The sequence below is a fragment of the Heterodontus francisci genome, chromosome 43 (genome assembly GCF_036365525.1).
Source record: "Heterodontus francisci isolate sHetFra1 chromosome 43, sHetFra1.hap1, whole genome shotgun sequence".
Taxonomy (NCBI): Eukaryota; Metazoa; Chordata; class Chondrichthyes; order Heterodontiformes; family Heterodontidae; genus Heterodontus; species Heterodontus francisci.
This window is the reverse complement of record NC_090413.1, coordinates 18,723,034-18,738,790: the sequence shown is the minus strand read 5'-3', so window position 1 is coordinate 18,738,790 and position 15,757 is coordinate 18,723,034. Positions and strand designations below refer to the sequence as shown.

Below are 15,757 nucleotides of genomic sequence, written 5' to 3'. Positions count from 1 at the left end.
AGAGTCAGTAGTCTCAGGTGGGGACAGTGGTCGGAAGGTTATAACAGGATTACAAGGGACAGCCGACCAGGATTCCCACTCCAGATCACCATTCTGTGACCTTTGCTCACAAGTCCACGTGTTGGGCATGAATAGTATCAGGCTTGACAGGAATCGTTCGAGGCTTGGCTCCAATGCCTTCTGCGGTTGAAGATACAAAACTTTTTGCGAGTAGGGGGCCATGTACAACATTTCAATCCCAGTTCCCATTCAATTATATATCCTGCATCACTGACATGGTGACACTGAGGTCAGCAGGGGATGCCTCTGCATAGTGTAGCTCTTGATCATCTGAGCACAAAAGGTACTACTGCTGTCCTGGGGTGTGGGGGGAGGGGGAAATTAAACCTATGGCTAAAATGTACAGCGTACCCATTTTAAAAAAAGAGACATGTCTCTGGCAGTGCTGACTCAGCTGATCTCAGTCAGGGCAGTAACTGCCAGCACCACAAGTGGCACCTTGGTTTAGCGAGCAGAAGTACCAGCCCACTTTCCCAGTACTGACAAACAATGTCTGCTGAAAGTCAATGTTGGGAAAGAGCAGAATTAGCTTAGAGTGTGAAGCCTTCCATGTGGAATAGCCCAATGCTCTTGTCTATTATGCACACACATACTTAAATGGACAATTAGGCAAGGTGCCAGGAACCTAAAGAACCCAATAGGAGTCAACATCTTTGGGGAATAAGTGAGAATATGGAAAAAAAAAATGACTTTTCTAAAAACACTACTGCATTTTGAATATCGCCTTCAGACAGAAGACAGTGAATAAGAACGAGAGCGAGAAAGGGGAAAAATGACAAGAGATCGCAATGATGACATACTGCCTTTTGCCCAGACCTCCAACAGCTTGATTTAAAAACCCAGATACTGTACCCCACTGGAGACTCCTTCCAGCAGAACTGGGTCACTCTGTATTGCTTCAGTCACTTTCAAATAATCAGCCATGGGCTATGCAACTACACAAAAGATTTTATTAAAATATAAATGTACAAAGATTGATCCAACAACTCCAATATGTTTAAATAATTAAAATATCTAGTGTCAATCAGCATTGAAAAAAATTCAGTTATAAAGGCTGTTGTAATACAATCCAGATCAAAGGATTAGCTACCAGATTATCAATTTATATCGCAGTATCATTTATTTTCTTGCTTTTTACAGAGTTTAACATGAGCTGCAGGCCAAAACCACATATTTTTCTTTTAATTTGATGGATTGCGTGCAAGTTAAGATAAGGGAGGTTAGTGCTACAGAATAGAGCACATTCCTGTTTCAGGCACCGTGTCCATCATACGTGCCCGGGGCCGGCATAGCATAGGTCAGATAGACGGCCAGATCAAGCATAGCACAGATCATACACACATCCAAGTCAGGCACAGCACAGGTTGGACACATGGCCAGGTAGAACATATTTAAATAAATACACAGGCCAGATACATCATAGGTCAGATACATGCCCAGAACATACATTAAAAAAAGCATCCTCTACTCTGCTTCAACACACCACATGACATTCTTATCTTCAACAGCAACCATCTTGAGGTCTGCATGTGATATTGGTGATTTAAAGCAGTTTTGTGTGGGAGCTCATGATTACCAGAAGCTGGCCAATAGTGATGATGATGCTTTATTGCCATGGTAGGTTTTCAGTTAAGTATTAGCTCATAATAGGGAGAAAATAAAACAAACTTGAAACTCATAGCATGTAATAGTAACAACCAAGGGATAGGTTAATGCTACAGTCCTGGGCTGATGAGGCAAACTTGACCCTGGACATAGGTGGTAAATGGAATATATTCCAAAAAAAAAGGACAGAATCTCTTAATTTGAACCAGTTTCAGGTTTAGCTAACGAGAGGTATCAGATAACACTGTGACTCAGTCAGTCTGTCTTCAACCAGATCACTGGCTTAGAATTAAGAGTGGCTGGTGGAATTGTACATCTTATTCCATAGAGAGAAACTATGATCAGAAAAGACCAATATAAAATTCTCAGGACACCCCCAAAGTACTTTAGGGTCAACCAAGTGCTTTGTGAAGTGTAGTCGCTGTTGTAAACTGGTTGGGAAGCCAGTAGGTCAATGGAACTTTCGACCATTTCTCTGCCCTTTTTCCTCACCTTGGTACTAATAACTGCATATACACATTTAGGGTGCGAGAGACTAGGATGAACCTCAGACCTAGTGGTAGAGCACTGATTTATTAGGCATGCTGAGCCAAAGCTCAGAGGCTTAGTTGGACTAAACATTTTCTCTAGCTTTGACCATAAATTAACTGTGGGGCCCCAGAGTGCGTTAGAAACACAGACTGACTAATGCAATTGGTATGGCTGTCATTAAAGTGAATGTGAGAAGCCCGGTCCAACAAAGCTGTGGAGATAGAATGCAAGGTACACAGATGCAATGCAGATTATAACTTTAAAATTAAAAGCATCTTTTACCCAAATGTGTGCAAATAGACAAACACAATTTTTTTTTTATAAAGAAAAACACCCTAGCTCTAGCTATATATTCTCCTAAACATTTCACCTTGGAATCAAAAGGCGCTGGGTTTGAGTCCCAATCCAGACTAGAGTATAAAAATCTAAGCTGACACTCCAGTCCAATATTGACAGAGCTGTCCTTCAGATGAGAAGTTAAACCGAGGCCCCGTCTGTCCTCTCTGGTGGACGTAAGAGATCCCAAGGCACTAATCTGAAGAACATGGGAGTTCTCCCTGGGTGTCCTGGGAAACATTCATCTCTTGACCAATACTAAAAGATTATCTGGTCATTATCACATTGCTGTTTGTGGGAGCTTGCTCTGTGCAAATTGGCTGCCGTGTTTCCTACATTATAACAGTGACTACACTATAAAAATCTATCTTTGGCTGCAAATCACTCAGGGACTTCCTCAGGTTTTGAAGGTTCTCTCTTCAAAACAGTAATTCTCCTTCATCGTCCCTATGGGTCAAAGATTCCCTCTGTGAGGTCAGTGTAACAATCCATAAACCTGTTCCTTATAAGAATGAAATAACTTGCATTTATACACCTCCCAGCACATCCTCAAGATGTCTCAAAATGCCTCTCAACCAGCAGTTTCGTTTGTAGTGCAATCATTTTTGTGCAGGTAAACATGGCAAATGTTTTTCACACAGCAAGATCTCACAAATAGTAAAATGATAAATTCTATGACCCTTAAATGTCTCCAATAAATCTCCTGTGATAGCTGATCAAAGGCTTTCCATGTACACCACATCCACTGCTTCAGCCCCATTCACCGCAACTGTTACCTCCTCAAAGAATTCCAACATGTTGGTCAAGCATGATCTTCCTTTCAGAATTCCTTGTTGGTTACTTCTAATTATTTTCTTTTGATCGAGCAATTTAGCATCTTTGATTGAAGATTCCAATTATTTCTTAGCACAGTTTTAAAACCTAATAACCTGTAATTACCTGGGTTAGCCACGTCTCTTTGAAAATGGGTATTCCATTGGTCACTCCCCTGTCCTCCAGCACACATCTATTCACAATAGAACTCAAACATAAATTCTAAGGTTTGTGATATTTTGTCCCCCATTTCCCCCCCCCAAGGTCCTTGGATGGATCCCATCATGTTCTGCCACTTTGGCCTCCTTTAACTGAACTAACTTCTCTAATACTTTCCTTTTATTTATTAAAATAAATTACTCAAGTTGCTTTTAACTAATCATGATTTACTTCCTCCCCAATGTTCTTCTCTTTCGTGAATATCCAAGTTACATACTTGTAATGTCTCCCCACTAGTTTGTTTATCCACTGATTCCCCATACTCTGCACTCAGAGGTTCCCCTCACTATCAACAATGCTCTGCACTGATATATCTGTGGAATACCTGACTATGCCTTAAACCTTTTTCTATGTATTTTCCTGCATTACAACAGTGACTAAACTTCAGCAGTACTTCAATAAAAGCAAAATACTGCGGATGCTGGAAATCCGAAATAAAAACAAGAAATGCTGGAAATACTCAGCAGGTCTGGCAGCATCTGTGAAAAGAGAAGCAGAGTTAACGCTTCAGGTCAGTGACCCGAAACGTTAACTCTGCTTCTCTTTTCACAGATGCTGCCAGACCTGCTGAGTATTTCCAGCATTTCTTGTTTTTATTTCAGCAGTACTTCATTGGCTGTAGAGTGCTTTATGATGCCCAGAGATGGTGAAAGGCACTATAGAAATGCACGACTTTTTTTTTTACATCAGTCCTCTCTACAGCATCCATTGAGATACAGCATTTTCCTTTCATGGGACCTTACAAGAACAGATAAAGTATTGGGTGAACAGTAGTAAAATATATTTTGTAAGCTTCTAATTGGGTCATAGTACCAGTAAAAATTCAATGGTTAAATACAAAACCAATAGTAACTTGTACTTGTATAGCATACTGAATGTTGGAGTAGATGCTAAAGTCATCATTAAAGAGGTTGAGTTGGAGGAGATGTTAGAAGGAGGGTAGAACGATAAATTTGCAGATGGCACAAAACTCGGTAACATTGGGAACGGAGGAGGATAGTGATAGACTTCAAGAGGACATGGACAGGCTGGTGGAATGGGCGGACATGTGGCAGATGAAATTTAATGCAGAGAAGTGTGAAGTGGTACATTTTGTTAGGAAGAACAAGGAATCGATGATAAATAAAGGGCACAATTTTAAAGGAGGTGCAGAGCAGAGACCTGGGGGTGTATGTGCACAAATCATTGAATATGGTAGGGCAGGTTAAGAAAGCAGTTGAAAAGGCATACGAGATCCTGAGCTTTACAAATAGAGGCATTGAGCACAAAAACAGGGAGTTTATGATGAACCTGTATAAAACTTTGGATCGCCCTCAGCTGAAGTGCTTTGTCCAATTCTGGGCGCCGCAGTTTAGGAAGGATATGGAGGCTTTGGAGAGGGTGCAGAAAAGATTTACATGAATGGTTCCAGGGATGAGGAACTTCAATTATGTGGATAGACTGGAGAAGCTGGGGTTGTTCTCTTTAGAGAAGGTTGAAAGGAGATTTGATAGAGGTGTTCAAAATCATGAGGGGTCTGGCCAGAGTAGATAGAGAGAAACTGTTCCCGTTGGCGGAAGGGTCAAGAACCAGGGAACGCTGATATAAGGTGATTGGCAAAAGAACCAACAGCAACATGAGGAAAAATCTTTTATGCAGCGAGTGGTTATGATCTGGAATGCACTGTTTCAGAGTGTGGTGGGGGCAGATACCATCATGGTTTTCATAAGGGAATTGGATAAGCACCTGAAGAGAAAAAAATTGCAGGACTACGGGGTAAGGGCTGGGGATTGGGACTAATTCAGTTGCTGTTGCAGAGAGCCAGCATGGACACGATGGGCCGAATGGCCTCCTTTTGTGCAGTGAACATTCTTTGATAACATGAGGTGGTTTAGGGAGTGCTTTCCAGATTTGTCATGGAAAGACAGACACCCAAAGACTGCTACTAAAGATTGGGTAGGGGTGGGGGTGCGGGGTGCAGCTGAAAAGAGAATGCAAGTAGAAGTGGAGGGAGGGGGCCGGAGAAAGAACTTGCATGTACACAGAACATTAAGCGCTTCACAGCTAATTAAGTATTTTTGAAGTGTAGGTGTTATGTAGGAAATCATGGCAGCCAATTTGTATACAGTAAGATCCTACAAACAGCAATGAGATACATGACCAGATAATCTGCTTTTCCAGTGATGTTGGTTGAGGGATAAATATTGGTTAGGATGTTGGAGAGAATGCTCCTGCTCTTCTTCAAAATAGGGCCATGGGATTTTTTACATCCCAAGAGGGCAGACAGGACCTTTGTTTAGTGTCTCATCTGAAAGACGACACCCCTAACAGTGCAGTACTCCCTCAGTACAGAACTGCAGTGGTAGCCTGGATTATGTGCTGAAATCTCTGGAGTAGCACTTGAACCCATGATCTTCTGACTCATAGGGGAGAGCGCCACTCATTGAGCCAAACTGGAGCCTAGGTAGAAAGGGACAAACCTAGGAAGGAACCTCCAGTTGAGGAATTTGAATTGTACACATGGGAATTGGGAAGGCAATAGACAGTCATAAGGATAGGGTGTTCGGGAATAGGACATAGAGTGGGAGCATACTGCAGTACACTCATTTAAAAAACAAAGTTAAAATTCCCTCTCAAAAGCATCCCCCCTTTAGGCGACACTGCACAACGTACCATTTGTCAACTATTAACTCAATCGTCACTAAATTCCCAGAGAACAAAGTGCAGTGATATGGAGAAAGAGCAGGGGAGTGGGACTAACTGGATTGCTCCATGAAAGAGCCAGCACAGACTCGATGGGCTGAATGGCTTCCTTATCTGCTGTACTATCGATATCCACTGGAAGTGCGATAGGTTTCAGCTAGGTGAGCAAACTGCTGGTAAGGTTGAGAAAGGAGGACTGTTCCCACAATTAGGACAGGGTATGGTAGATGTACAGTTTGAGGAGGAGGCGATTGCTTGGATGAGGTGGGGTTAAGCCTGGTGTTTTGTGGGGGTGTTGGGGCGGTGCAGGGGGTGCACGGTGGCACTAGGGAACAGAAAGTGGTTACATGGTTCAGGGATACAGTTGCATGACTGATGTATGCAGCAATTGCATGGCTAGTTACCAAATCTTAATGCCAGAGCCTCAAGTGCTGGAAATAATATGCTTCCCTAATGAAAAGCATAGGACAGACATTTATAAACACTTACTAAATTTACTGTTTATAGAAAAATCAAATGAAATACTAACAGACACTTACATCACATTCTACTAAAATCACTTAATGGGTGTTCTACATCTGACTCAAATATACAGATGCCTGGCTGATTGATTAATGAAATAGAAGAATGTTGGAACAGAACAGCTGCATCACTTAAACCTTTGATCTATTTGTGTAGAAAATTATGTATTAAACTAGAAAACAAAAGTATAAAAATAGATATTTTCTAATATACATTGTTGCCACTGAATAAAGGTTCTGTAACAGACAAGATACAATAGCTTAGTGAACTGGATAGATAATAATTGTGCAGGAAACAACACAAAACGACAGACACTGGGCTTGATTTTTTAGTCCCTGTTGGGACCAGGATCAGAGGTGGGCAGGTGCTAAAAATAGTCCCACTAGCTGGCGTGCCAATTCCCCAGCCCCGTCGTGGTCCCTGACCATTTTTGTGGAGGCGGGATGGGGGTGGGGGTGCGCAACAGGGCTGCCCAACCACACATGGCAGGTAGTGAACACAGCTTACGAGCATACTGAGGTCAATTAAAGGAGGCCGACTGGGATTTTACAGTTGACCTCCAGGTCCCCGCAGATGACGGGAACCAGTTTAACTAACTGGAGGCAGCCTCCCCAGACAGACCTAGAGACTGTCCTGTAGAGGGGCTTCCCTCCTGCCTTCACACCACCACACCCACATACAGTGTTGAACTAACTGCAAGATCCATGTTTTAATTTAAGTTTAAAAAATAGTTGGAGAGAGCGTGCTTCTATTTTGAAGCACCCTCTCCCTTACACTCTATTGTGGTCTGCGGCTCCTTTCAAGCTGGAAGGCCTGCCATCCTTAATTGGACAGCGAGCCCGCCCTCTGGCCATTAATTGTCTGCTCCCGTGAAAATGGGGGCCTGTGACTGTTCTGCCCCTACCCACCATCACCTCCCTGTTCCCCACCCTCGGTGGGGGGGGAATTTGGACCCGGAAACAGTCCCAACCTCCGTTTCCCACCCCCAGAAAAAAATCCCACTGTTAGAGAGTGCTTCTATTTTCTGTAAAATATGTTTTAAGGACTTATAGTTGAATTATGGACATTGGTTCATCTGGAAGTTTGAAGAGATGCTGAACTTTTTTCAAAAAAGACAGAGAGCTCATCAGAAGGATTCCTGGACTTGGCTTGTAAACAAGCCCTTACTGGAAGGCACCCGTTTTCAGATAAAATACCAGCAGGGAGCTGGTTTTGTTTACAAAGAAGTGACAGGTCAAGATTTATAGCCATCAGGGGGCTTCACTTTGAATTGTTACAAAAGACAATTGGTTTATGCCTGCCAAGAAAAACCCAGCTCATCTCTCTCTTGGAAAGAAACCCTGCAGATCCAGTGCGTCAGTCTCCTCTTTCCTCCTGTATTTGAAGAAACCCTGTGTATCGAATGTTGGGAACTGAAACCCCTATTGCCACATTTCTGCTGTAAGGCCTAACTGAAACCTATTGCTGCATTTCTGGACAAAACCTAGGGTCAGGAGAGGAAAAGAAAGCACCTATTATAAGGCTACAACTGTAATACCCAGCGAAGATGATTGTGTGACTTCTTGACTTCTACATACTTCACTTAAAAGGGACATTTTCCTGCCTTCCTTTTGCGGCTCCGATGAAGAATCTCAACCGGAAATGTTAACCTGTCCCTTCTCTCCAGATACTTATGGACCTGCGGTATATTTCCTGGATTTTCTGTTTTAGTTTGATTTTTAGCTTTGGCAGAGATACAGGATATAAAATAAATATATAGTATACGTCACTTTGACCAGAGTGCAGTGCCTGGGTTTCTGTTCAGTGGTTCTGAAGAGTTTGCCATTTCCAAGGAGCTGTCTTTCTTGGTTTTGAGCTTCCTTCATTGGCTCCTGACCCTAGACCGAAACTCAAAGTCTCAACCTAGACCCAAAAGCAGTACAAAGAAAAAGAAAAAAGACACAGGTGGTGCCGTGGAGGTCTGCGGGAGAGCTGGCTCAGGCATTTGTTGCATTAACTTAAAGCACAAATTGAGGATCTGAAAAGGAAATTAAAAATTAAAACATGAATAGCCACTAAAGAGCTGAGCTCTAGAGAACTAGGCAATATTTTAATTAACTGCCCAGATTTCCCTGTGGAGAGCTGAGTCAATGTAAAAATGCATCTATGGCATAGGGACCTGTGAAGAATACAAAAAGGAGTTTATGGAGTCAGTGACTTACGCCATTAATTATGACTCTGTATTTCCCTGAGACTTTTGCATCACTCTGCCATTACATTCCAACTCATTACATAGGAACAGGAATAGGAGTAAGCCATTCAGTCCCTGGGGCCTGTTCCATCATTTAGTTAAATCATAGCTGATCCGTAACTTAATATCATCTACTTGCCCTAGTTCCGTAATTGTAGAGGTTACAGGTAATCATCATAGCCCTACCCCTGGTTAGGCAAGGGTAATTATCATATTTCCAGTCCCCATTTAGAGGGGGTAATTATCATAGTTGTGTTCCCATTCAATAAAGCGGCAAAAGCAACTTTAGCGCCAGTTTTCTTGCTGCTTGTTGGCAGTCTGATAAGGAAAGGTGAAGGTGGGCACTTGATATTGTTACTGCATTCAAAGATAAAAGACAAAACCACAGATTGAAACACAACAGACTTGTACTTGTGAGTACTGAGCTTCAATAGGACAGGAAGGACTGAACCAGAGCAATCTGTGTGGATCTTGTTTTTAAACTTATTACTGCCATATGGCTATCAGACATCAGCTGCAGCATTAAAATTTACTTATAGCAGATGTTCAAACGTCCGTGATTGTTCCTCTTCAGTCTTCCAACCAATGAGATGTACATCGTTATGTACTGACGCAAATTGGCTCTAAAGGAATGTTAATTATACATCTGATTTTCCATTAAAACAAGGAGATGGTGCCAGAGATTGTGCATTTGAAGATAATTTTCAGGTAATTCTATGTAATTCATTCGGGCGCAATTACACCTGTGCCTACAATTTGTCGCCTATTACACCTACATCTACAAGCCATCCACAATTACACCTGCACCTACATACAACCGGTTTCAAAAAGGTCATCAGCCAACAGCAATAAAGTGAGCTGGATTTAATCCATGATTCTAGGAATACAGTAACACTGCCGACTAGCTCTTCAGGCAGATAACATAATGGCAAATGACCTTCACATCGGTCAATATGAAGGGATTTTTAAAAATTAAAAAAACTTTAAAAATTGGTTAGTGTCTATAATATTTTTTATTCTATTTATTTATTTTTATTTTATTTTTATTTAGAGATACAGCACTGAAACAGGCCCTTCGGCCCACCAAGTCTGTGCTGACCAACAACCACCCATTTATACTAATCCTACATTAATCCCATATTCCCTACCACATCCCCACCATTTTCCTACCACCTACCTACACTAGGGGCAATTTACAATGGCCAATTTACCTAACAATCTGCAAGTCTTTGGCTGTGGGAGGAAACCTGAGCACCCGGTGGAAACCCACACGGTCACAGGGAGAACTTGCAAACTCCACACAGACAGTACCCAGAACTGAACTTGGGTCGCTGGAGCTGTGAAGCTGCGATGCTAACCACTGCGCCGCCCGTGATTATGTTAAATAATCATTGCTAAAAGATGGAACGTATTTTTGCAGAGTTAAGTTACAATAGGGAAAGAAAGGCAACACTCAACAATGCACTAATTTAAATCAGGATTCCGAATATGACTTGATTGGGGAAACTACTTATTCTTTAAAAAAACTAAATATTTGTTGTTCCCGAACAATTTGGAAATACTACTCAAGTAGGCTACAACAAGGGAACAAAGTAGATTTCAACCGAGATATCATGGTGTAATTCTCGATTACCAGACTCTCATACTCGGACATGGGCATTGGAAAATATTTTGTTACAACAGAATGGTTGTGCTGTTTCTGATTAGCCAGAACAATTTGGAGCAAGTTATCACTGCTGAGACTGGTGCATTAGATGGTGTAATCTATGGTGTATAATCTTGCCGGTGCAGGAAAATCTGGGCCAATGAAACTTGACCAGTCAGGAGAAATTGCTATAAACTTAGGCTTCAAATTGGGGTCTTAAGTTAAATCAGTGCACTGAAAACTAATTAGGAGCTTTCCAATTGTGTAAATTCTACCATGGATTAGCCCCTTGTTACTAGTTTATGCAGAATGAACTCTGAGAATGGAAGTCCACTGACTCATCATTGAAACTTCAAAACAGAACACTCAAAATAACATTCAGCATTAACAGAAAACCCAGGAATGCTGGAAATGTGAAACAAACAGAAATGCTGGAAACACTGTTAGTTTAGTAACCAAGAGAGAAAACATTATAAAGATTTGACTATGATACATCAAGTTCTGAGAGACATAAGCTTGTCTTTTCTCTTTCAGATGTAGACTGGCAACCTATGCATCCAATTTATTTTTTTTTTTATAAACAAAGCTTTTGTAAACAAAGCAGTAAGATTCAATCTGGATATTGTAGATGGATGCCATGATGGATTTAACCATTAGAAGGGAGGGGAAGGGGAATGAGATTCATTGGGTACACCACAAATGCTGCATTATCTCCACCTGATGATCACAAGAGAACACTGGGTATTTCAGAGTGCCAATGAATTCTTTACTCTGAAACCAGCAAAGGATGTGCACATTCCTTTTGCTGGTCTCCCAGTACAGGCTCGTCATGGTGCAGATTCTTAGCTGGCAGCTCCCTCTTCTTCCGAAGAAACTTTTCCCTCTGATCCAATAAACAGTGCTGATGCAGGATTGTGTTTGAGATATAGTGAATGGAGTCTGCACTGACCTGTTGCTAGGATTTGATGCTTTGTTACAGCTTCTAAGCAGACAGTTTTGAGGGTATTACAGGGTTTTTTTTTAAAAATGGGATTCACGGGCATCCAAGATTTTCAAAGTCAGAGAACATGCTACATTATGGAAATGTAGGAGTGTTTCACAAACTAAGGAATTGGCACTTAAAAGATTACTCTCATTATAAAAACTAGGAAAAAGACAGCGTCTGAAAGTCTAAGCATTTGGCCCCTCAAGCCTGCACCATCGGCAGAGATGGATGAATCCTCATTCATGAACTTCCCCTCACTGTCAATAAAAGTGCTTTCAACTCAGTCGCTCAGCTCCAGACAGAATAAGACTTGGGGAGAAGTGACTCTCAGATGCTTGATTTGACTTCAGGAACCAAAGAAACTGCCAGCCATGGCGTCAGTACCCCCTCCCTATTTTGTTGGGTAGTTGCTATAAAAGACTGTGATGCCACCACTGGGCTGGACTCCTTCCCGCACACAATTGTACTAATGTGGATCTGACCCTACCTTCCGCCCACCACTTGTGGAGGATCTCGTCGCTCCTTCGACTTTGGAACCGCGATCTGAAAGGAAACACGTTTGGCTTTACTGATATCTTCTGCAGTGTGCCTTCTAACACAGCAATACGCACAATCCCAAATGATGGCATCTTGGAGGGTCACTGGCAGGAATGCTGCGCTGCTCAGTGATGGGATAGTGGTCTAGGCCTGCCAATCCCCACAGGCTGAGCTCCTGATTCCAGCCACTGGGGTAGCTGCCAGGTGGAGCCATGGGAAGAGAAAGCAAACTATAGGACCAATAAGCTCTGTTAAAACAGCTCCATTCCAAAAGGGACCAATCATCTACTGCAGGGAAGCTAGGCAAAGCTTGTTGTGACAGATAGATGTTTTGGTCACAGTTCTAGCATGATAGTCTGCATATTTTACTGCCTTTGTACAGAGTTCTGGTCCTCACTTGAAGTAAGAAATACAGCTAGCTACTTTTTGTTTAGGTGTCAGCTTGTTCAATCTGGCTGTCAGCATGAAGTGGGTGGGCTAAAACATGCAATAACACTGTCATCGTTCAACATGCAATAATGCAGATAACTGACCAAAGGCAATAGGAACTCTTCATACATACGTTCTAATAGACATAAAACATTAAGTTATACAGATTGACACATTGTGAAGCTACAGGGTGCTACATTCAAGGGTTTTAACTGAACATTATATAAGAGTATAACCGTACCACTGGCAAGCTCTGTGGGTCAATGACGAGCCACTTCTCGGTCACTCTCTCGAGCTGCTGGGAGCTCAGTGGTTCTCTGATCTTTACGATTACCTCTAGCCGACCTCCTGTGGTCTTCCTGCCATCCAGAACCTGAGAAGAGTTTAAAGAAAAAAAATCAACTAACTATAGAAATGAAAGCAACAAAGTACAATACTCTGCAACATCCCGATCCAACAGAATGGAAACGAAGCAGACTGGTTACGATGGGATGGATAATTGCCAATAGCAAGATTCTCACGCAGGGAAGACAACAACCAAAAAGGACGATGGATATGGAGGGAGAAAAAAAAAATCATGAATTTCCACTGAAAACCTCACTCACATTCCAGGCCACCATAAATTATTTAACTGGAGTTATTTTGTCATTTATCAGCACTAATGTAAGTGATTTTAGTGCAGTGCCAGCACATAGTGAAGTTTTCTCATAGTCGGGCTGTAGATCAGTTCAATGGCCAATCCCTCCCTATTGCTTGCTCATACATCAGCTCCTTGCTGCCCCACCAAAAAGTTGCCAATTAACATTCTTTCCCGTCAATCTGCATTGATGGTTTTGAGTATCTTTGTTTGAGCAGTGAATTCCATTAATCGTGTCCAGGAACTTGTGGGAAGAAAAGCTGGACGGCGAGGAATGAATACAAGATACAGCTCACCCTGTGGGATTGGCAACAGCCAACAGGCAAGGATTAGCTTGGCAGTAGCAGACGGTTAAATTACTGCTGCTCTGCCAGATTGGCATGTTGGTATGTTGTTCAGTATATACTGCCCCTTGTTAAATAGTGCATGTGGTAGCCAGTATTTCAAATGGGAAGGGCGTCAGGTCTAATAGCAATTCTATATTCTCCACCACCCTGTCTCAGCCAGAGACAGGTACTTCAGTCATCCCTTGAAGACAGTGCTTGCCCATCCATTAACTGATAGGAACTGGAGTAAAAGTTAATCAGCCCCATGAGCCTGTCTGCCATTAAATTAGATTATGGCTGATCTGCATCATATCTCCATCTATTTACATGGCTCTGTAACCCTCACTATCCTTGCTTAACAAAAACCTATCAATCGGAGTTTTGAAATTTTCAATTAACACCCCCACCCCCTCAACAGCTTTTTGTGGGGAAGCAGAAAAAAAGTTCCAAAATTCAGATTTCCACCAATCTGTGTATAAAGAGATGCTTCCTGACATCACCCAGCTGCCATGGTGGGATTTGAACCCATGTCCCCAGGGCATTAGCCCAGGCCTCTGGATTACTAGCCCAATGACATTACCACTATGCCACTGTCTCCACCACCATCCCCCAACAAAGACTGAATGCAGTAATCCAGATGGGGTCTAACCAGGGATTTATATAACTGTAGTAATGAATTCTACCCTTTTGTATTCCAGCCCCCATAAGATAAAGGCCAACATTCTATTAGCCTTGTTAATTATTTTTGGTACCTGTACTTGGACCCTTAACTCTTTCCGCTCGTCCACAGTTCCTAGCTTCTCACCAATTAGAAAACACATTGGTCTATCAATTAAACAAATCGGTCAGCAGAGTGCTGGTTGTGGAGTCAAGGCCAGTGATAAAGAGGTAGAGCTGGGTGCCATCAGCGTACATGTGAAAGCAGCTCTCAATTATATGTGATGTTGCCAAGAAGCCAACAAGCCAAGGAGGCCACCAAGGATGGGACCCTGGGCACAGGCATGGTGTGGGAGTAAGAAGAGCTGTGCTCTTGAGCTTGGGGGAAAGAGGAGTGAGATGAAGCAAAAGCAGTTTCGATAGTTACAACAACAATGATTGAAGATAGTAATGAAAAAACAATAATCATTGATGGATAAACCTGGAAATCTACCAGGATTGGCTCTCTGGTTGGTCCCCGATATACCGCATAGTGTCTCTACACTCTACAAATCAGTTCTTTCACGAAACAACTCTCCATTTCTCTTTAATTTATTGACTACTGTCTTCACAGTCTGTTCAGAGGGTGATGGATATGTGGATGTAGCTAAACCCAAAACTCCATCTGTTCACCTCCCCATACAGACCTTGCAATTGTGTCAATTGGGGCCCCATAGAATCTTAAAGTTGCCCTTGAGCTCCATAACTGCAGGTATCTAACTTGCAATTGATAAATGAAAGTGATATCTTGCTAGTATAACTCACTCAGTTATGAAATCTCACCTCCAGGATTTCCCGAATCTCACACTGTGACTCAAGTTTCTCCAGCTTAAGCTGAGCTGTTCCAATAACTCTGTCATTCTTGAAAAGCCCCCTGTTAAGGTATAAAGGAACATCTTTTTCTCTACTACAAGCAGAGTAACAGCACACAGTTACTTTACATTGGAGCTGCAACCCTTAGGTGATCTCAGTCAGCATGGAGGTTGGGGTAGGTGCGGCAAGGCATTGACTGTGCAACTTGGGCATCATGGCCATCATGACTTTATTTGGTCCGGTAACTCAGAATAGAGTTACCACATTGGCGTGGTATAATAGGTTGGTTGATTAGAGACAGAGAGTAAGGATAAAGGGATTGGCAGGGGGTGACAAGGTGTTTGAAAGGATCTGTTCTGGGACTTCAGCTTTTCACCACATACATCAATAACTTTGGAAGAAGGAATAAGGATTGTTTAGAGAGTTTAAAGAGTCAATATTAAGTTAGGAGGTACAGGAAGATGATTGCTGAAGTTACAAAGGGGCATATTATGATTAAAGTCAAAACTGACAGATGGGGCGTTCAATGTGGGGAAGTCCAAGATCATCCACTTTGGATCCAAGAAAAACATACCAGAATAATTTCTTAATGGCAAGAGACTAGAAACTGTGGAGCAGCAAAGAGATTTGGGTGTTCAGGAACACAAATCACTAAACGTTAGTGGATTGGTACAAAAAGTTATCAAAAAGG

General features: G+C 42.2%; 1 protein-coding gene across 2 annotated transcripts in view; it reads right to left on the bottom strand.

Annotated features, from left to right (window-relative positions):
- cc2d1a (coiled-coil and C2 domain containing 1A) overlaps window positions 1-15,757 on the bottom strand; it is an 87,842-nt gene that overhangs the window by 19,199 nt on the left and 52,886 nt on the right. For both annotated transcript variants that reach the window (XM_068021044.1, XM_068021045.1), the window contains exons 22-24: window positions 15,037-15,127; window positions 12,836-12,967; window positions 12,116-12,171 (exon numbers count right to left, since the gene is read on the bottom strand). In XM_068021044.1, coding sequence (XP_067877145.1) covers window positions 12,116-12,171; window positions 12,836-12,967; window positions 15,037-15,127 — 279 coding nt within the window. The remainder of the gene's footprint in view (window positions 1-12,115; window positions 12,172-12,835; window positions 12,968-15,036; window positions 15,128-15,757) is intronic.